A 19043-nucleotide genomic window follows, 5' to 3' on the forward strand; every position below is an offset into this window, starting at 1 on the left:
TTGTTTAACACTTTTTTGATTCCATGTGTTATTTCATAGTTTTGATATCTTCACTATTATTCTGCAATGTAGAAAATAGTAAAAATAAAGAAAAACCCTGGAATCAGTTGGTGTGTCCAAACTTTTGACTGGTACTGTATATTCCCCCTCAGGAGACTGAAAAGATTTGGCATGGGACCCCAGATCCTCAAAAGGTTCTACAGCTGCACCATCGAGAGCATCCTGACTGGTTGCATCACTGCCTGGTATGTCAACTGCTCGGCCTCCGACCGCAAGGCACTACTGAGGGTAGACTGTATGGCTGGGGCCAAGCTTCCTGCCATCCAGGACCTCTATACCAGTCGGGTAAAGAGGAAGGCCCTAAAAATTGTCAAAGACTCCAGCCACCCTAGTCATAGACTGTTCTCTCTGCTATTGCACGGCAAGTGGTACCGGAGCGCCAAGTCTAAGTCCAAGAGGCTTCTAAACAGCTTCTACCCCCAAGCCATAAGACTCCTGAACATCTAGTCAAATGGCTACCCAGACTATTCACCTTGTCCCCGCTCCCCTCTCCACACCACTACCACTCTACATTGTTATCTATGCATAGTAACTTCAATTATCTCTACCTACATGTACATACTACCTCAACGACAGTGCCCCCGCACATTGACTCTGTACCGGCACCCCCATGTATATATCTTTTTTTTTTACTGCTGCTCTTTAATTACTTGTTACATTTGATCTCTTATTCCTAACATTCTTTTTTTTAAACTGTGCTGTCGGTTAGGGGCTCATAAGTAAGCATTTCACTGTAAGGTCTACACCTGTTGTATTCGGCGCATGTGACTAATACGATTTGATATTATACTGTATATTATATAGCTCTAGAGGCCTCTAGTGGCCTTCAGGCCATTTTAGCATGAAAAGTGCCATTGAGGACTTCCACCATTTTAATGTAGTCAACTGGGTGGAATGTCAAACTTTATTGGCTGATCCCTCCTGATAACCCTGTAGGATTCATGTCCAACCGGGTCATCAGGAGGGATCAGCCAATCGTGAAGAAGAAAATTAACTACTTCAAAATGGAGATCGCTGTCAGACCTATAATGGCACAGATATAAAGATAAGTCCTTTATTTAGCTCTATGCTCCTCTCAACACACTTCCTGTTTTTGTTTGGATCTTTTAGCGCCTCTCATCCCAGTGAAGCGTCTATCTATTCTATTTTCAGCAGTAACTCACAATTCGTGTGTAAGTAAGAACTGTTAGTGTGCGCGCGCTACCTCATTACACGCTTTTACCTACGGCCTCTAATAGGCTCGCAAGAGCATGACCGAATCATGCAAACATGGAACTTGGATATTTGATTGTCTTTTGCCTCTACTGTTCTACTGTCGATTGCTGTAACCTATATGAAGGTAAAGTGGAAACAACAAATACTGTACTGCTTAAAAACATTTTTTTTACGTCGCTGTCACTTTTTATACACCACAATCCCTGACGCGAACTATTTCCTTTAGGACCCAGTGGAGCTCTGCGAGCTAATCCCTGTGATGTAGTACACATGCTGTCCCTGACGGTTGTTTTAGGTCAGTGCTATTCGGAATCCTTGGGACGTCCCTACCTTAAACCCTAACTTAACCATTTTGCATTTCAACTTCAATGGGGGGTAGTGACGTCCCAAGGATCCCAGATATCAAGGACCGTTTGTTTTGCGGTACTCGAGTGTATGGTGGGGGCCCATAATCAGTTTTGCAGACACTAATCTCCATTGTATGACAGTGCATTGTCTGAAAAACAACATCTGGCTGCTGAATGTGCGCCATCCATGTCGAGGTAAAATGTTACCTGGTCGTTATAGCCTTTCTTAGTCAGGCTCTGAATGTCGAGGTTTGATACAGGTTCCTGCTGCTAGCTAGCTAACGTTCGTCTTGTTCACCAGCTGACTTGCTAACATTTCTTGGTGTTCTGACTGTACTGCATGCTTTAAAAGATAAATTACGCATCAGTTGTTCTCGCACCTGATAATTATGCTTGCCAATTCAACACGGGGCTTTCTCTGGTCGGATGTCGAAACCAGAACCTTGCTGAATATCTGGGGGGAGCCGGACATCCAGGCGGCGTTGGGCGGCAACTTCCGAAACAGTCATGTCTACCGCGACGTCGCCCGAAGTTTGGGAATTATGGGATTCGAAAGAACCTCAGAGCAGTGTAGGGTGCGAATCAAAAGCCTGAAAAGGCAGTTTATCCTGGCCAAGGAGGGCAACCTGAGGAACAATGGACAATACCACAAAATCTGCAAGTTCTATGACGCCATGGAGAGGATACTAAGCAGCCGTCCCCAGATTGACCCCCAGGAGTTGTTAGACAGTGGGGCCGTGGGGGATGAGACCGAGGAGGAAGTGGACACAGACCCTCCACAGGACCCATACATGGAGAGCACAGGGGAATGCTCCTACCCAGAGACCCAAGTGAAGCTCGAATACCCTCCCATCCCTGTGACAGTAGGAAATAGTAAGTACCATTAGTATGGCATGTCGTTACATTGTTATTATATGGATTATTTTGCAAATACAGGCCTTTTTTGTGTCACAGGGTTAGATTTTTAAGATACAATGTTAATTTAGATTTATTATTTCACATCCATTAAGTAGAGACTAAAATAACCGTAACTTATTTTTCAGCTTTCAATGTTTCATTTGATTTCCTAAAGCATTTAATGTCTGGATTTCACAGTTTTTGCATGGTTTTTGCCCTGTCTCATACTGACTTTTGCAATTCTGGTATGTATTACACTTACAGAAGTCTTGATAATTAGAAATATTGATAATTAGAAATATTTAATGCACCTGATTAGAAAAGAGTAAAATGGAAACTATATAAACTCAGCAAAAAAAGAAACGTCCTCTCACTGTCAACTGCGTTTATTTTCAGCAAAGTTAACATGTGTAAATATTTGTATGAACATAACAAGATTCAACAACTGAGACATAAACTAAACAAGTTCCACAGACATGTGACTAACAGAAATGGAATAATGTGTCCCTGAACAAAGGGGGGGTCAAAATCAAAAGTAACAGTCAGTATCTGGTGTGGCCACCAGCTGCATTAAGTACTGCAGTGCATCTCCTCCTCATGGACTGCACCAGATTTGCCAGTTCTTGCTGTGAGATGTTACCTCACTCTTCCAACAAGGCACCTGCAAGTTCCCGGACATTTCTGGGGGGGAATGGCCCTGGCCCTCACCCTCCGATCCAACAGGTCCCAGACGTGCTCAATGGGATTGAGATCCAGGCTCTTCGCTGGCTATGGCAGAACACTGACATTCCGGTCTTGCAGGAAATCACGCACAGAACGAGTAGTATGGCTGGTGGCATTGTCATGCTGGAGGGTCATGTCAAGATGAGCCTGCAGGAAGGGTACCACATGAGGGAGGAGGAGAGGTCTTCCCTGCGTTGAGATTGCCTGCAATGACAACAAGCTCAGGCCGATGATGCTGTGACACACCACCCCAGACCATGACGGACCCTCCACCTCCAAATCAATCCCGCTCCAGAGTACAGGCCTCGGTGTAACGGTCGTTCCTTAGACGATAAACGCGAATCCGACCATCACCCCTGGTGAGACAAAACCAATACTCGTCAGTGAAAAGCACTTTTTTGCCAGTCCTGTCTGGTCCGGCGATGGTGGGTTTGTGCCCATAGGCAACGTTGTTGCCGTTGATGTCTGGTGATACCTGTCCCGCAGGTGTGATGTTCAGATATACCGATTTGGTGCAGGTGTTGTTACACGTGGTCTGCCACTGCGAGGACGATCAGCTGTCCGTCCTGTCTCCCTGTAGTGCTGTCTTCGGCGTCTCACAGTACGGTTATTGCAATTTATTGCCCTGGCCACATCTGCAGTCCTCATGCCTCCCTGCAGCATGCATAAGGCACGTTCACGCACATGAGCAGGGACCCTGGGCATCTTTCGTTTGGTGTTTTTCCAGAGTCAGTAGAAAGGCCTCTTTAGTGTCCTAAGTTTTCATAACTGTGACCTTAAGCTGTTAGTGTCTTAACGACCGTTCCACAGGTGTATGTTCATTAATTATTTATGGTTCATTGAACAAGCAAGGTAAACAGTGTTTAAACCCTTTACAATGAAGAGCTGTGAAGTTATTAGGATTTTTATTAATTATCTTTGATAGACAGGGTCCTGAAAAAGGGACCTTTCTTTTTTGCTGAGTTGAGATATTAGATGAGCATAAGCCATTTGTTACTTTAAAAAAAAAAGAAAACACTACAGTAGTCTCTAAGTATTGTCATTACCACCATGACAAGCAAATTACATGATTGTTTTTTTTAAAGTTTGTGTATTTGGTTATTATGGATATGAATAGAGACAGTGGAGCTCATGGGGGGAGATTCAGAGTTTGATGCCAGGAAATGACAGAAAATAAAGGTAAATATGTTTTGAGATATTGTACGTCATTACCAAATAGGCTATAATTTCATCAAATAATTATTTAGGATACATTGTATGCTTGCTGTTCAACTTCATGCTAGAATCCCTGCTATTTATGACCAAATACTGTAAAAATGTAATTCCCACCACATAATGAACTGTGATGGTAAGGACAATATGGTGGTAATGACAATGTATTAGTCATCTCTCCAAAGTTGTCTCCCACCTTCATGGGTTGAATACATCTGCCACTGTCTCTCATGTTGTAAGTGATGGACCAACCACACAGTACAGATCCAAGAATAATTTATTTCACAATTCCATTTCAACTGGGCTTTCAGAAGATCACATGGGATTTTTTGTAGGCTGGACATGGGAAAGGTACTGCGGATGAAATCGGTCCAGCTGTGAAGAGAAGTTGATTCCATGGTGGCAAGAGGAAAGGTCCTTCAGAATGGAAGGGTTCTACGAGGAACTTTCCAACGAGCAGTCAAATGTGAAGCTCTTTTACGTCACAGAGCAAGAGATTGAGAAAATTGATCTCCTGCTTCCAGATCGTACTGAGACGATCCGTGGAACAATGAAAATACACCAGGTAATATGTAAAAATATATAGATTTGTAATTACAAAATGTAGATCAAATTGTAGATTTTCAAATCACTATCTTTTCATTCTAAGTCATTTAAGTGTTTACTGAAGCTGTTAACAGAATGTGTTAGATTTCCTGTATATTCATCAATTTAAGAAATCTTATATGTTGTTTACAGATCGTCACTGCCATTCCAGGACAAATCACATGGAGAGTTCTAAGTTGTTGGTGCTCAACTCCACATCTGTGATTGTTTTGGCCCACAGACCGTGATAATTCAACAGAGGCAGTCAAAGCACAATCTTCACTTCAACCTGCACAGCACCATAACTATCTCCTAGTGCAAAACTGCCCATTGCAGACATACATGAGAGACTGATTGGAAAGTGGTGTGTTGTGAAATATCATGAAGACCCTTACCTTGGTATTATACAAGATGTTGATGCAGAGAGCAGTGCTCTAGTCAAGACGATGAGTCGTGTGAGAGCAAACGGATTATTTTGGCCAACGAGAGAGGAAATTGTATGGTACCAACCAGAGAATGTGCTTGGGCTTGTCCCTGAACCTCATCCAGTGACAAAACGGCATATGATGCCTGCTGGCGCAGTCTGGGAGGAAATTTGCTCTCTCGTTAAGTAATAGAGAGCATAATCTTGAGTGAGCACATACCTGTCTCATGAGTCTGAATCAATAGACTGCAGCCAGTGAACAACAATTTGTTTAATGTCGACTAGTGTTTAGAACCTTGTAGGTGCCTAATGCTTTGAATCCAACAATTGTTCTAAAATATGCTTTAAGTTCTTGAGGCATGTAACCTTTTGTTTTTTGAGGTTTTGAATGGTGTGTTCTATATCTTCAATAAAATGAAACATGTACAACTGTGACATTCAAAATGTTTTATGGTATTTTTCAGCAGTTTTTATATGAAATGTAATTTCCACCACACTGTCATTACCATCACGGTACATATTTTTTAGGAAAATGTGTATTAAATTACTATTGATGATGATTCCCATATGTGAACCTTTATATGCTTGTTCTTAAGATATTAAGATGTTGATGTGGTAAATGCATGTTTCTGAGTATCATCAAGGCATATATGGACAATTTTATGATGTGGTGGTAATGACATTTCCTCTCAGGTATTTGTGGAAACCTATAAACAATCTTTATATTCTTAAATAGTTTGGTCTCAGCTACTATTTGATCTTGTTTCCAGATAGAGTGAAGAAAATATTCAGATAGATTAAAAAAAACTGTTTCATTTTCAAAAACATCCAAAAAGTGCCCGTATTTGCAAAATCAACCATATCAAGTATACCGATACTACCACAGTGGCAGCTCTCAAACCTCCATCCACTCCTCAACAGGCACTACAGTCAGACAGATCAGCAGCCAGTCAGCTGGTGGGCCATCCTCCAAACGGCCCAAGAAGCGGCACGCCGACCTGGCCCTGGACAGTGTGACGAAGCGGCTCCTGGAGCAGAGTGCCGAGGCTGAGCAGAGCTTCTACCAGATGGAGGAGCAGCGTCTGCAAGCCGAGGACCGCCGGCGAGAAGCCAAACATGCCCGCGAGCTCCACATGCTCCAGGTGTTGGGACAGATGTTCTCCAGCATCGCCACCAGGAACCCTGTCGCCACAGCTACCGCAAACACAGCAATGCCACCTGCTCTGAATACCATGGAGTCCACCATACAGCCCGGTGTGCCCATGTCCAGCCAAATGAGGCGTGGTCGGTCGAGTCACCGCCAAGTCCGCTCGCCCCAGTCCCAGGCTGAGTGGCCCAGCTACCACAGTCAACCACAGTCCAACGCAGGTTTAGGTATTTGCTTCTCTTACTCAGTTGGCCTGTGTTTAACCAATGGCCAGCTCTGGTGAGACTGCTTGTCGACAAGCAGGTCAAACATAACTGAATAAGGCTGAAACAGACCCACAAAGACATCTAGGCTGAACTAAATGCACACACAAGCAGTTAGCGCAGGGAAGTGACAAGTTTTAAGTAAACTCTGAATACTTCTATTTCCTCTTTCAGTCCTTGAGCGCTCCTTCTCCCATGGGACAGCAGCACGCCGAGGAATGGATGATATCCTTCCGCTGGTGAAGAATATAGTCCCTCCGCTGACGTCTAAAAAGCACAAAGGCCAAGATGGGCGGATTGGGATTATTGGGGGATGTCAGGAGTAAGTTATCCAAGTGACCCAGCCCCACCTTTAACTTGGATTTCTAAATGAAGGTTTTCTGGAGTATACCCATATTGTGTGAGGTACCAAAGATATTCTAAAATGTTCTTCTTGTATCCTTCTTTCGTTCCATCCTTCTTTCTGATTATTTTTCTTGTCATGGTAAGGTATACAGGAGCTCCGTACTTTGCTGCTATCTCTGCATTGAAAGTGGTAAGCACAAAGTAGCTTTCTTGGTCCTGTGTCATTTTTTACTCTGGTGGAGACATTGATATGACAACAAAACCTCTGCTGTATCACTTCCCAGGGGGCTGACCTGTCACACGTATTCTGCACTAAAACTGCAGCGACAGTGATCAAATCCTACAGTCCGGAGCTCATAGTTCATCCTGTTCTGTAAGTTCTGTCTAGGAATGGAAGCCTATTTGTAAGCAGTGTGCATATAATGGATGTCTTTGTTGATGATAACTGTGTTAATATTATCTATAGGGACAGCCCCGATGCAGTGGAGGAGATAGAGAAATGGCTCCCCAGACTCCACTGCCTGGTGGTGGGCCCAGGGCTGGGCAGAGACGAAATGCTGCTGAAAAACGCCAAGGCACATGGGACACTGAACACACACACACACAGTCAATTTTAGTTGACAGTTGACATATTAGCAATGTTTTCATGACTCTTTTTTTCTCTTCAGGAAGTAATTGAGAAGTCCAAAGCAAGAGATATCCCTATAGTTATTGATGCAGTAAGTACTGTACACAAAACATATTTTCACTTTGTTAATAGATTTAGATTTCTTCATAAAGATGTGCAGTGATTGTGTGTTGCACTAATAGGACGGGCTGTGGCTGGTTGCTCAGCAACCATCAGTCATCCAAGGGTACCAGAAGGGCATCCTCACTCCCAACTACATGGAATTCACCCAGTTGTATGAGGCTATGGTGAGTCTGCCAGTTCAGCTCTCTGTGTGTGTGTGTGTTGTGTGTTTATCATTATCCTACTGTCTGTCTGTCTTTTTCAGCACCATGAGCCTCTGGATAGCAGTGACCATCAGAGGAGTGCCATGGAGCTCAGTGTTGCCATGGGCAACCTGACTGTGGTGCTCAAGGGGGAAGAAGACCTTATCACTGACGGCAACAAGGGTTAGTGTCTGTCACGCACACACGCACAGCTACACTTAGACTAAATGCTACATTCACACATATTCCTGTAAAGCTCTGACTGTGTCCTGTGTCTCTGTGGCGTTCAGTGATCTTGTGCAGACAGGAGGGCAGCGGGCGTAGGTGTGGGGGACAAGGAGACCTCCTATCTGGCTCTCTGGGAGTGCTGGCACACTGGGCATATACCTCCTCAGCAGACATGACCAAAAGGTACCATATTCATTAACATTATGTGCTTATACACTGACATGGCCAAAATGAATATAGTTCTATGAGAACATTAGAAGGGGCTGCCATTGTTACTTAGTTGGCCTAATTTTACAGTTTATTTGTCATTGCTGTAACTGTAATGTGTTCTCCAATCTCTGCCTCAGTGTGAACCCGTCAGTGGTGGCAGCGTTCGGGGCCTGTTCTCTGACCAGACAGTGTAACAGACAGGCCTTTCACAAACATGGCCGAGCCACCACCACCACAGACATGATCCAGGAGATCAGCTCCGCCTTCAAAAAACTATTTGAGAGCTGAGAACGGTCTACAGGGGCCCAAGATACTCACATACGTACTGTGCATACATGCATACATACTGTACATAGACATAACGACACGCTCTTCCATGGGAATCCTGAGAATCCATTCTCTATAATCATTGACATTGGGCCAAAGAGCCCAACTATCAAAGATGTTGTCAAAACTTTTCAGATCTTTTAGCTGTAGCTAGTCTGTACCTCCAGACAGGAAAGCTAAGCCCGGGATTCAATCCGTAATTTCCAATTGAGCCGACGTTGCAGTTTATTTTTACCACGATTGCATTGTTCGAGATCCTGTGATCGTTATTGAATCTCGACCTAAGACTGTTTAATCAACAAGAAATAATACAAGAAGTAGGGCTCCAACATATGAAACCACTTCTAGTCTATTGGTGCTAAATAAACTAGACTTTAATGATTTTTAAATGGATAAAGAAAAGGTGTCTGAAATATTCCCTCTGCTCTGGAGTCTGTTTAATGTTCCTCAAAGTGCCTTGTTGGCTTTTAAAATGTTGACAGCCAGCACTTCAGTATTAAAGGGGCACACAAGGCTGAGCTAAGATTATTATACATCAATATTATTAGACTACCTAACAGACTTCTAACAGTACACATACTGTGTAGCACATTTAATAATACCTGATGATTTACAGCATAGAATTCTCTGTGATTTCCTTCCAGACAGTTAATCCTATTCCATCATGACATTCCTATCTTTACTGACAGTGTGGCACCGGTGTGGTCTCCTGTTTTTGTCATAAACATCTTTTACATTGTAAATATTAAAATGTTGATTGAGAGTTCACTTCTTTGTTCTGTCTTCTACCTCCCTCACAGTGTTGCACAGAGTTAGATTATCCAATGTATCAATGATAACTGTCAGCTCAAACAGTGTGAAATGTCTGCGATGGAGAGAAACTTTGTTTACATTTTAAATAATTGCCATTCTGTCATACTGCCACCAGAGGGCGCATACATTGTATTTCCGATATGGCGGGTTATCGCCTTCATAACATCAGAGCAAAACTGTGGAACTGTATCAAGCTAAGATGTAACATCAAGCATGTCAGGCATCAATCATTTTCACAAGATCTGCATAATTGTAAACTAAATGCATTAAAACAATAGACATTAAAAACAGATTAAAACGTCGTTGCCGAAAAAGTATCTTCACAAAAAAAAATTCGTCCATTGTCAAGTTTGTTTCACAGGATGCGCATGCGCTAAATAAACCGGTTCAACTCAAGTTTACCGTTCTTCACGCTCGAATTAATGCACCGTTAGAATATTCTCCAGTTGGATTGAATACATTGTATGAGCTTCAGTAAACGGAAAATATAACGTTTCTGGTGAGTAAAAATGGGTCGTTTGCATTGCTTCATTATCGTGTTCAGACAGTAATCAGTGTGAAGCCTGTAACGACGTTACTGCTACTAGCTAACTAATGGTAGCTGGTTCGCTAACACAGTAGGCTCAAAGAGCTAGCTTCCTCCTGTTAAACGTTAGGTAGCGGGACTAGTTTTCATGGATACGGTAAGGGAAAAGGTCAGCTCAAACGTAAAAGAGATTGCAAATATGTTTTTTTTTATTCGTCCAACGTGTACTGTAGGATTATGAGTTTCGGATGTTCTGTGTGCCATAATATTGTAGAAGAAGAAGGATGTTGTTCTGTGTAACAAATGTTTCCTTTTTTGTGGACAGCTTTGTGTGGACATTGACAGACGAGAATGCTAAATCCGGCTAACGGCGATCCGGTCCACGTCGTTACAAATTATGTGGAAGAATATTTGGACTTGGTCGAATCACTGCCTTTCGACCTACAGAGGAGTGTGTCGCTTATGAAGGAAATTGATGCGAAATATCAAGGTAAATCGTTCGTTTCATCCACTGACCAACTTTGCTAGCTACCTGCTAGGTAACGTTAATCAATATAGCTAACGTTAGTTTACATAACTGCTAATTACTAGTCTGTTAATAACCTAGCTAGGTGAAGTTACGCTGCTAGTTTCTAGCAGTAACGTTAGCTGGTTACTGGCATCCAGATACAAGCTAGCTAGCCTGTGCATCTTTTGATTAGGTTACAATTGGAATAGAATAGTAGACACCTTTTTATGTCAAATTAAACTATTATTTTCAAGTTATGTAAATGTATTTAGCTTACTAGAGTATTACACGTTTGTTTAGTTCCATAATAAAACTGCCCTTCCATCCACTACGCTATCTATGGGCCATGTTTGTTACATCTCTTGCATCCTTTGTTTTTTCCCCCTGCCTCAGATGGCCTGCAAGAGCTGGATGATGCTTATGAGCGCTACAGTCGGGAGTCCGACCCTCTCCAGCGGCATAGACTTCAGCTGGCCATCCAAAGAGCTCTTATCCACAGCCAGGAGCTGGGAGATGAGAAGATCCAGATTGCTGGGCAGATGGTGCGTGCACTTGGCTGGCTGGCTGCCTGTATTATTGTTTATGGACAAAAGTGTCTTCCCTTTTTATATGAACTTTGCTTAAACCTCTTTTTCATTTTTTGCCTAAAATAACATACCAAAATCTAACTGCCTGTAGCTCAGGCCCTGAAGCAAGGATATGCATATTATTGATACCATTTGGAAGGAAACACTTTGAAGTTTGTGGAAATGTGAAAGAATGTAGGAGAATATAACACATTAGATCTGGCAAAAGAAAAAAATAACTGTTTTTTGTATTTTTTTTGTACCATCTTTGAAATGCAATAGAAAGGGCATAATGAATTATTCTAGCCCAGGTGCAATTCTGACTTTGGCCACTATGGCAGCACTGTATGTGCAAAGTTTGAGTGATGCAGTGAAATCTTGCATATCTATTCAAAATGTTGTATCAAGACTGCCCAAATGTGCCTAGTTCGTTTATTCATACATTTTCAAGTTCATAATTGTGCACTCTCCTCAAACAATAGCATGGTATTCTTTCACTCTAATAGCTACTGTAAATTGTCAGTGCAGTTGATTGATTGCCCGCCATCTATCTTCTGAGCTCGTGCTACTAGGTGACCTAAACTGGGACATGCTTAACACCCTGGCCATCCTATAATCTAAGCTTGATGCCCTCAATCTCACACAAATTATCAATGAACCTACCAGGTACAACTCCAAATCCGTAAACACAGGCACCCTCATTAAACACCTCTGCTGTTTTCAATCAAGATCTCAGCGATCACTGCCTCATTGCCTGCATCCGTAATGGGTCTTCGACCAAACGATCACCCCTCATCACTGTCAAACGCTCCCAAAAACACTTCTGCGAGCAGGCCTTTCTAATCGACCTGGCCGGGGTATCCTGGAATGACATTGACCTCATCCCGTCAGTAGATGATGCCTGGCTATTCTTTAAAAGTGCCTTCCTCACCATCTTAAATAATCATGCCCCATTCAAAAGAAATTTGAACTAGGAATAGATATAGTCCTTGGTTCACTCCAGACCTGTCTGCCCTTGACCAGCACAAAAACATCCTGTGGCGTTCTGCATTAGCCGCGAATAGCCCCCGTGATATGCAACTTTTCAGGGAAGTTAGGAACAAATATACACAGGCAGTTAGGAAAGCTAAGGCTACCTTTTTCAAACAGAAATTTGCATCCTGTAGTACTAACTCAAAAAAGTTCTGGGACACTGTAAAGTCCATGGAGAATAAGAGCACCTCCTCCCAGCTGCCCACTGCTCTGAGGCTAGGAAACACTGTCACCACCGATAAATCCACTATAATTGAGAATTTCAATAAGCATTTCTCTACGCCTGGCCCTGCTTTCCACCTGGCTACCCCTACCCTGGTCAACTGCCCGGCACCCTCGACAGCAACCCGCCAAAGCCCCCTCCATTTCTCCTTCACCCAAATCCAGATAGCTGATGTTCTGAAAGAGCTGCAAAATCTGGACCCCTACAAATCAGCCGGGCTAGACAATCTGGACCCTCTTTCTAAAATGATCTGCCGAAATTGTTGCAACCCCTATTACTAGCCTGTTCAACCTCTCTTTTGTATTGTCTGAGATTCCCAAAGATTGGAAAGCTGCCGCGGTCATCCCCCTCTTCAAAGGGGGTGACACTCTAGACCCAAACTGCTACAGACCTATATCCTACCCTGTCTTTCTAAGGTCTTCGAACGCCAAGTTAACAAACAGATTACCGACCATTTCGAATCCCACCGTACCTTCTACGCTATGCAATCTGGTTTCCGAGCTGGTCATGGGTGCACCTCAGCCACGCTCAAGGTCCTAAACAATATCATAACCGCCATCGATAAAAGACATTACTGCGCAGCCGTATTCATCGACCTGGCCAAGGCTTTCGACTCTGTCAATCACCACATTCTTATTGGCAGACTCGACAGCCTTGGTTTCTCAAATGATTGCCTTGCCTGGTTTACCAACTACTTCTCTGATAGAGTTCAGTGTGTCAAATCGGAGGGCCTGTTGTCCGGACCTCCGGCAGTCTCTGGGGGTGCCACAGGGTTCAGTCCTCGGGCCGACTCTCTTCTCTGTATACATCAATGATGTCGCTCTTGCTGCTGGTGATTCTCTGATACACCTCTACGCAGACAACACCATTCTGTATACTTCTGGCCCCTCTTTGGACACTGTTAACTAACCTCGAGATGAGCTTCAATGCCATACATCACTCCTTCCGTGGCCTCCGAATGCTCTTAAACGCAAGTAAAACTAAATGCATGCTATTCAACCGATCACTGCCCGCACCTGCTCGCCCGTCTACTACTCTGGACGGTTCTGACTTAGAATATGGGGACAACTACAAATACCTAGGTGTCTGGTTAGACTGTAAACTCTCCTTCCAGACTCACATTAAGCATCTCCAATCCAAAATTAAATCTAGAATCGGCTTCCTATATCGCAAGAAAGCATCCTTCACTCATGCTGCCAAACATACCCTCGTAAAACTGACCATCCTACCGATCCTCGACTTCGGCGATGTCATCTATAAAATATCCTCCAACACTCTACTCAACAGACTGCATCCAGTTTATCACAGTGCCATCCGTTTTGTCACCAAAGCCCCATACACTATCCACCATTGCGACCTGTATGCTCTCATTGGTTGGCCCTCGCTTCATACTCGTCGCCAAACCCACTGGCTACAGGTTATCTACAAGTCTCTGCTAGGTAAAGCCCCGCCATCTCACCTCACTGGTCACCATAGCAGTACCCACTCGTAGCACGTGCTCCAGCAGGTATATCTCACTGGTCACCCCCAAAGCCAATTCCTCCTTTGGTCGTCTTTCCTTCCAGTTCTCTGCTGCCAATGACTGGAACGAACTGCAAAAATCTCTGAAGCTGGAAACATTTATCTCCCTCACTAGCTTTAAGCACCAGCTGTCAGAGCAGCTCACAGATTAATGCACCTGTACATAGCCCATCTATAATTTAGCCCAAACAACTACCTCTTCCCCATACTGTATTTATTTATTTATTTTACACCCCATTATTTCTATCTCTACTTTGCACATTCTTCCACTGCAAATCTACCATTCCAGTGTTTTACTTGCTATATTGTATTTACCTCGCCACTATGGCCTTTTTTGCCTTTACCGCCCTTATCTCACCTCATTTGCTCACATTGTATATAGACTTATTTTTCTACTGTATTATTGACTGGTATGTTTTGTTTATTCCATGTGTAACTCTGTGTTGTTGAATGTGTCGAATTGCTATGCTTTATCTTGGCCAGGTCGCAGTTGCAAATGAGAACTTGTTTTCAACTAGCCTACCTGGTTAAATAAAGGTGAAATTATTATATATATATATATATATTTTTTTTTTAAAGTTAGATTAACAAGAATTTTAACTTTCTGCCCATATCAGATATGTATATGTCCTGGAAATCTTTTTTTGTTTCTTACAACCTCATGCTAATCACATCAGCCTACGTTAGCTCAACCGTCCCACGGACAGGACACCAATCCTGAAGAAGTTTGATTTTCCAACTTGAAAAGCAATAATATTGATGGATGAGGCTGCAACAAAGCCCATATTGGTCACTCTCCTTGACCAACTTACAGTACCAGTCAAAAGTATGGACACATACTCGTTCAAGGGGTTTTCTTTATTTCTACTATTTTCTACATTGTAGAATAATAGTGAAGACATCAAAACTATGAAATAACACACCTGGAATCATGTAGTAACCAACAAAGTATTAAACAAATCGAAATATATTTTAGATTCTTCAAAGTAGCCACCCTTTGCCTTGATGACAGCTTTGCACACGCTTGTCATTCTCTCAACCAGCTTCACCTGGAATGCTTTTCCAACAGTCTTGAAGGAATTCCCACATAAGCTGTGCACTTGTTGGCTGCTTTTCCTTAACTCTGCGGTCCAACTCATCCCAACCATATCAATTGGGTTGAGGTCCGGTGATTGTAGAGGCCAGGTCATCTGATGCAGCACTCCATCACTCTCCTTGGTCAAATAGCCCTTACACAGCCTGGAGGTGTGTTTTGGTCATTGTCCTGTTGAAAAACAAATGATAGTCCCACTTAGGGCTAAGCGATATGGCCAAAACATATCACGCTATTTGTAAAAAATATTTTTTAAATGTATTTTTTGTATTTGACGGTGTTTTTAGTTTTGAATAATAACAGTTCTACGTTTGCTATATGAGTAGTGAGTGATCCTAGGGTGGCAACACATACATTCTAAGTGATTTCAATGAGTCTTTCTCCATTCTGATTGATTTATACTGTTCAATTCAACTTCAACCAAAACAAATTTCAGCACTTATCACTTCTGCATTTCCTGCACTCAGTTGCAGTGGTGGAAAAAGTACCCAATTATCATACTTGAGTAAAAGTAAAGATACATTAATAGAAAATTACTCAAGTTAACATGAGTCACCCAGTAAAATAGTACTTGAGTAAAAGTCTAAAAGTATTTGGTTTTAAATATACTTAAGTATCAAAAGTAAATGTAATTGATAAAATGTACTTAAGTATCAAAGTAAAAGTATAAATAATGCAAATTCCTTATATTAAGCAAACCAGATGGCACCATTTTCTTGTTTTTTTTATTTACAGATAGCCAGGGGCACACTCCAACACTCAGCCATAATTTACAAACAAAGCATTTGTGTTTAGTGAATCCTCCAGATCAGAGGCATTAGATGACCAGGGATATTCTCTTGACAATTGTGTGAATTGGACCATTTTCCTGTCCTGCTAAGCATTCAAAATGTAACGAGTACTTTTACGTGTCAGGGAAAATGTATGGAGTAAAAATTAAAGTATTTTCTTTGGGAATGTAGTGAAGTAAAAATAAAGTACATATACCAAAAAAAGACTTAAGTAGTACTTGAAAGTATTTTTACTTAGGTACTTTACACCACTGCTCAATTGAGAATTCCCACACTGCCACATAGGGCTGCATGTTATGGGCAAATAATCTAGGACTCATTTTTAACCAAATGTTGCAATTGTGATTTGACTTGCGAATTAGAGCAAAACTGTTGGAATCTTTGAAATAGAATGACTTTTCTAATTCTATAGTTAGAATATAATAGTGGGCACTTTGAATACAGTGTTTGAGATGACCACGAATTAAAATGCCAGGGAGGCGTTATTGTGACAGGGTAGGAACTAAAGTTTTGATAAGTGTTTCCTAGGGGACCCTATAAGCTTTGGCTACATTGCATGTTTTCTCTTAGCTACTTAAAGTAGCTAACATTCTTGCTTTGCATATTCCTCTTTGATTTAGAAGATGCTGTTGCACAAACAACATGATTTAGGTCTACGCCATCACCTGTATTAGCTAGCTACGTTTGCTCTTACTCAGTAGCTATTAGCATTAGCGGCTAACAATTAGCGTCTCACAAGATTTAGGGCAACTTGCTAAGAAAAGACAAACTAGCTGTTTGCTGATGTAAGAAACAAACGGATAGTGTCATTATAGAACGCTAGTTGATTTATATTTATAAGCAAAGTGAAAACAATATTGTTGCATGTGCTGCATTGACCATGCAGACTGAACGCAAGTGTCTCGTGGTTGAGGAAAGTCAAATCCGCTCCTTCAGTGACAGGGGGCGTGGCTAAGTGTGTAAAGTGGCACGGAGAAAAGGGCCGAGATGACTCAAGTAGCGAAGTAAACTATAAAAATTAACATTACACATGGCGTATCACATTTAACAAACCAAACATTCAAATATTGGTTTAGAAGTTAAAGTAAAAACCCAAACTGGTCCCTGCATCAATACTGGTATATCATAAAATGCGGTATACGTGCAAACCAGATGGGATGGCTTATCGCTGCATAATGATATGGAAGCCATGCTTGTTAAGTGTGCCTTGAATTCATCAGACCGTGTCACCAGCAAAGCACCATCACACCACCTCCTCCATGCATCACTGTGGGAACCACACATGCGGAGATCATCCGTTCACCTACTCTGCATCTCATAAACACAAGGGTTGGAAACAAGAAATCTCAAATTTGGACTCATCAGACCAAAGTACAGATTTCCATCTTGGCCCAAGCAAGTCTCTTATTGGTGTCATTTTAGTAGTTTCTTTGCAGCAATTGACAGTCGATGTTGAGATATCTGTTGAACCCTGAAGGATTTATTTGTGCTGCAATTTCTGAGGCTGGTAACTCTAGTGAACTTATCCTCTGCAGCAGAGGTAATTCTGGGTCTTCCTTTCCTGTGGCGGTCCTCATGAGAGCCAGTTTCATCATAGCGCTTGATGGCTTTTGCGACTGCACTTGAAGAAACTTTCAAAGTTCCTGACATTTTCCGCATTGACTAACCTTCATGTCTTAAAGTAATGATGGACTGTCGTTTCTCTTTGCTTATTTGAGCTGTTCTTGCGATAATATGGACTTGGTCTTTAGCCATATTTGGAAATCTTCTGTGTAACAACTGATTGGCTCAAATGAACTAACAAGGCACACCTGTTAGTTAACTGGAATGAATTTCAATTAACTCATTAACCTTGTTGAGAGATTGCCAATATTGTCCAAAGCAAAGAATGGCTACTTTGAAGAATCTCAAATATATAATATGTCACCCCACTGATCAAAACCCACAGTGTGTATAAGTGTTAATATATATATATATACATACACTCACTCTGTACTGTTCCAGGTGGAGTTGGTGGAGAACTGTAGCAGGCAGGTGGACTGGCATTCTGAGCTCCTCCAAGCTTCCAAGGAGAACCCTGATACCCATGTATCCACATCAACTGCCATGACGACGACCGCAGCCTCCATAGTGCCGTCGGCAGAAACAACAACTCCGGGCAAAGCGGGTCACCATGACAAGAGGCGTGACGAGGTGACGCCGTGCTCAGTCGGCGGGGGGGACAAGTCTGGCGGGAAACGGTCACGGCGGCAGAAAAGCGGAGAGAATTGGGAGAGCTGTGGAAGCATGGGTCATGTTGATGAGGTGGGCATGGGGGTGCCCAGAGAGAAGAGGGCCAAAACGTTGTCGTCCAAGAAGAAGAAGAGGTCAAAGGGGAAGTCAGAGAGGGTGGTGTCACCCCTAGACCTGCCCATTGACCCAGACGAGCCCACCTACTGCCTGTGTGAACAGGTATCCTACGGCGAGATGATTGGCTGTGATAACGACGAGTGTCTCATCGAGTGGTTCCACTTCTCCTGTGTGGCGCTGCATCACAAGCCCAAGGGGAAGTGGTTCTGCCCCAAATGCAGGGGCGAGAATGAGAAGACAATGGACAAGGCCCTAGAGAGGGCGAAGAAGGAAAGGGCCTACAACAGGTAGCTTCTCTACCTAGCCCAGCGGACATGTTAGGTTAGTTTTTTTCTACTCCCAATGCTGTTTGAAAATGAATTGGAAAGAGGGACTTATTTAAGTAAATGCTGTACTGGAAGATGGACATCCTGGTTCACAGCATAATGTAATACAGATTATTTCATCTAATATCTACACCAATGATTGTTGACGCTGCTGTATCATGCATGCAACCATAATGCTCCTCCGAACAAATAAAACATTTAATCCAAGATTGCGCAATACATCTGAACTTCCTGTTGAATTGTCTTCACGTGTGTATGTACTGAGACGTGACATTACTGATAGGACTGCCCTAGCTAAATGCATTGTAGATGATTAAATTGGATTGTTGAGTGCGTGACATCAAATCCCCTTGGCAACGGGCCTGTGTTCGTGAGGACT

At 42.6% G+C, this 19043-nt stretch overlaps 2 protein-coding genes across 6 annotated transcripts; both read left to right on the top strand.

The window, feature by feature from the left end:
- The first annotated feature begins 1046 nt into the window (after positions 1-1046).
- On the top strand, positions 1047-10664 carry LOC120058461 (ATP-dependent (S)-NAD(P)H-hydrate dehydratase-like). Of its 4 annotated transcripts, none has more exons than XM_039007128.1 (12): positions 1048-1399; positions 1502-2495; positions 6385-6837; positions 7048-7195; positions 7363-7408; positions 7503-7591; positions 7685-7793; positions 7887-7937; positions 8029-8133; positions 8214-8334; positions 8442-8562; positions 8727-9684. In XM_039007128.1, the coding sequence occupies exons 2-12, from the start codon at positions 2012-2014 to the stop codon at positions 8875-8877; spliced, it is 1878 nt and encodes a 625-aa protein (XP_038863056.1). In that variant the 5' UTR covers positions 1048-1399; positions 1502-2011; the 3' UTR covers positions 8878-9684. The 4 variants fall into 4 exon arrangements, with proteins under 4 accessions (XP_038863058.1, XP_038863056.1, XP_038863059.1 ...); XM_039007131.1 differs by having other exon boundaries at positions 2062-2495; XM_039007130.1 differs by lacking the exon at positions 8727-9684 and adding an exon at positions 10581-10664 and having other exon boundaries at positions 1047-2495.
- LOC120058462 (inhibitor of growth protein 1-like) lies at positions 9804-18842 on the top strand. 2 transcript variants are annotated; one of them, XM_039007132.1, is made up of 4 exons: positions 9804-10228; positions 10581-10745; positions 11157-11305; positions 17994-18842. In XM_039007132.1, exons 2-4 carry the CDS (start codon positions 10607-10609, stop codon positions 18627-18629), a joined length of 924 nt encoding a protein of 307 aa, XP_038863060.1. In that variant the 5' UTR covers positions 9804-10228; positions 10581-10606; the 3' UTR covers positions 18630-18842. The 2 variants fall into 2 exon arrangements, with proteins under 2 accessions (XP_038863060.1, XP_038863061.1); XM_039007133.1 differs by lacking the exon at positions 9804-10228 and adding an exon at positions 10235-10424.
- The last annotated feature ends 201 nt before the right edge of the window (positions 18843-19043 follow it).

This window comes from Salvelinus namaycush, chromosome 13 (genome assembly GCF_016432855.1).
Source record: "Salvelinus namaycush isolate Seneca chromosome 13, SaNama_1.0, whole genome shotgun sequence".
Lineage (NCBI taxonomy): Eukaryota > Metazoa > Chordata > Actinopteri > Salmoniformes > Salmonidae > Salvelinus > Salvelinus namaycush.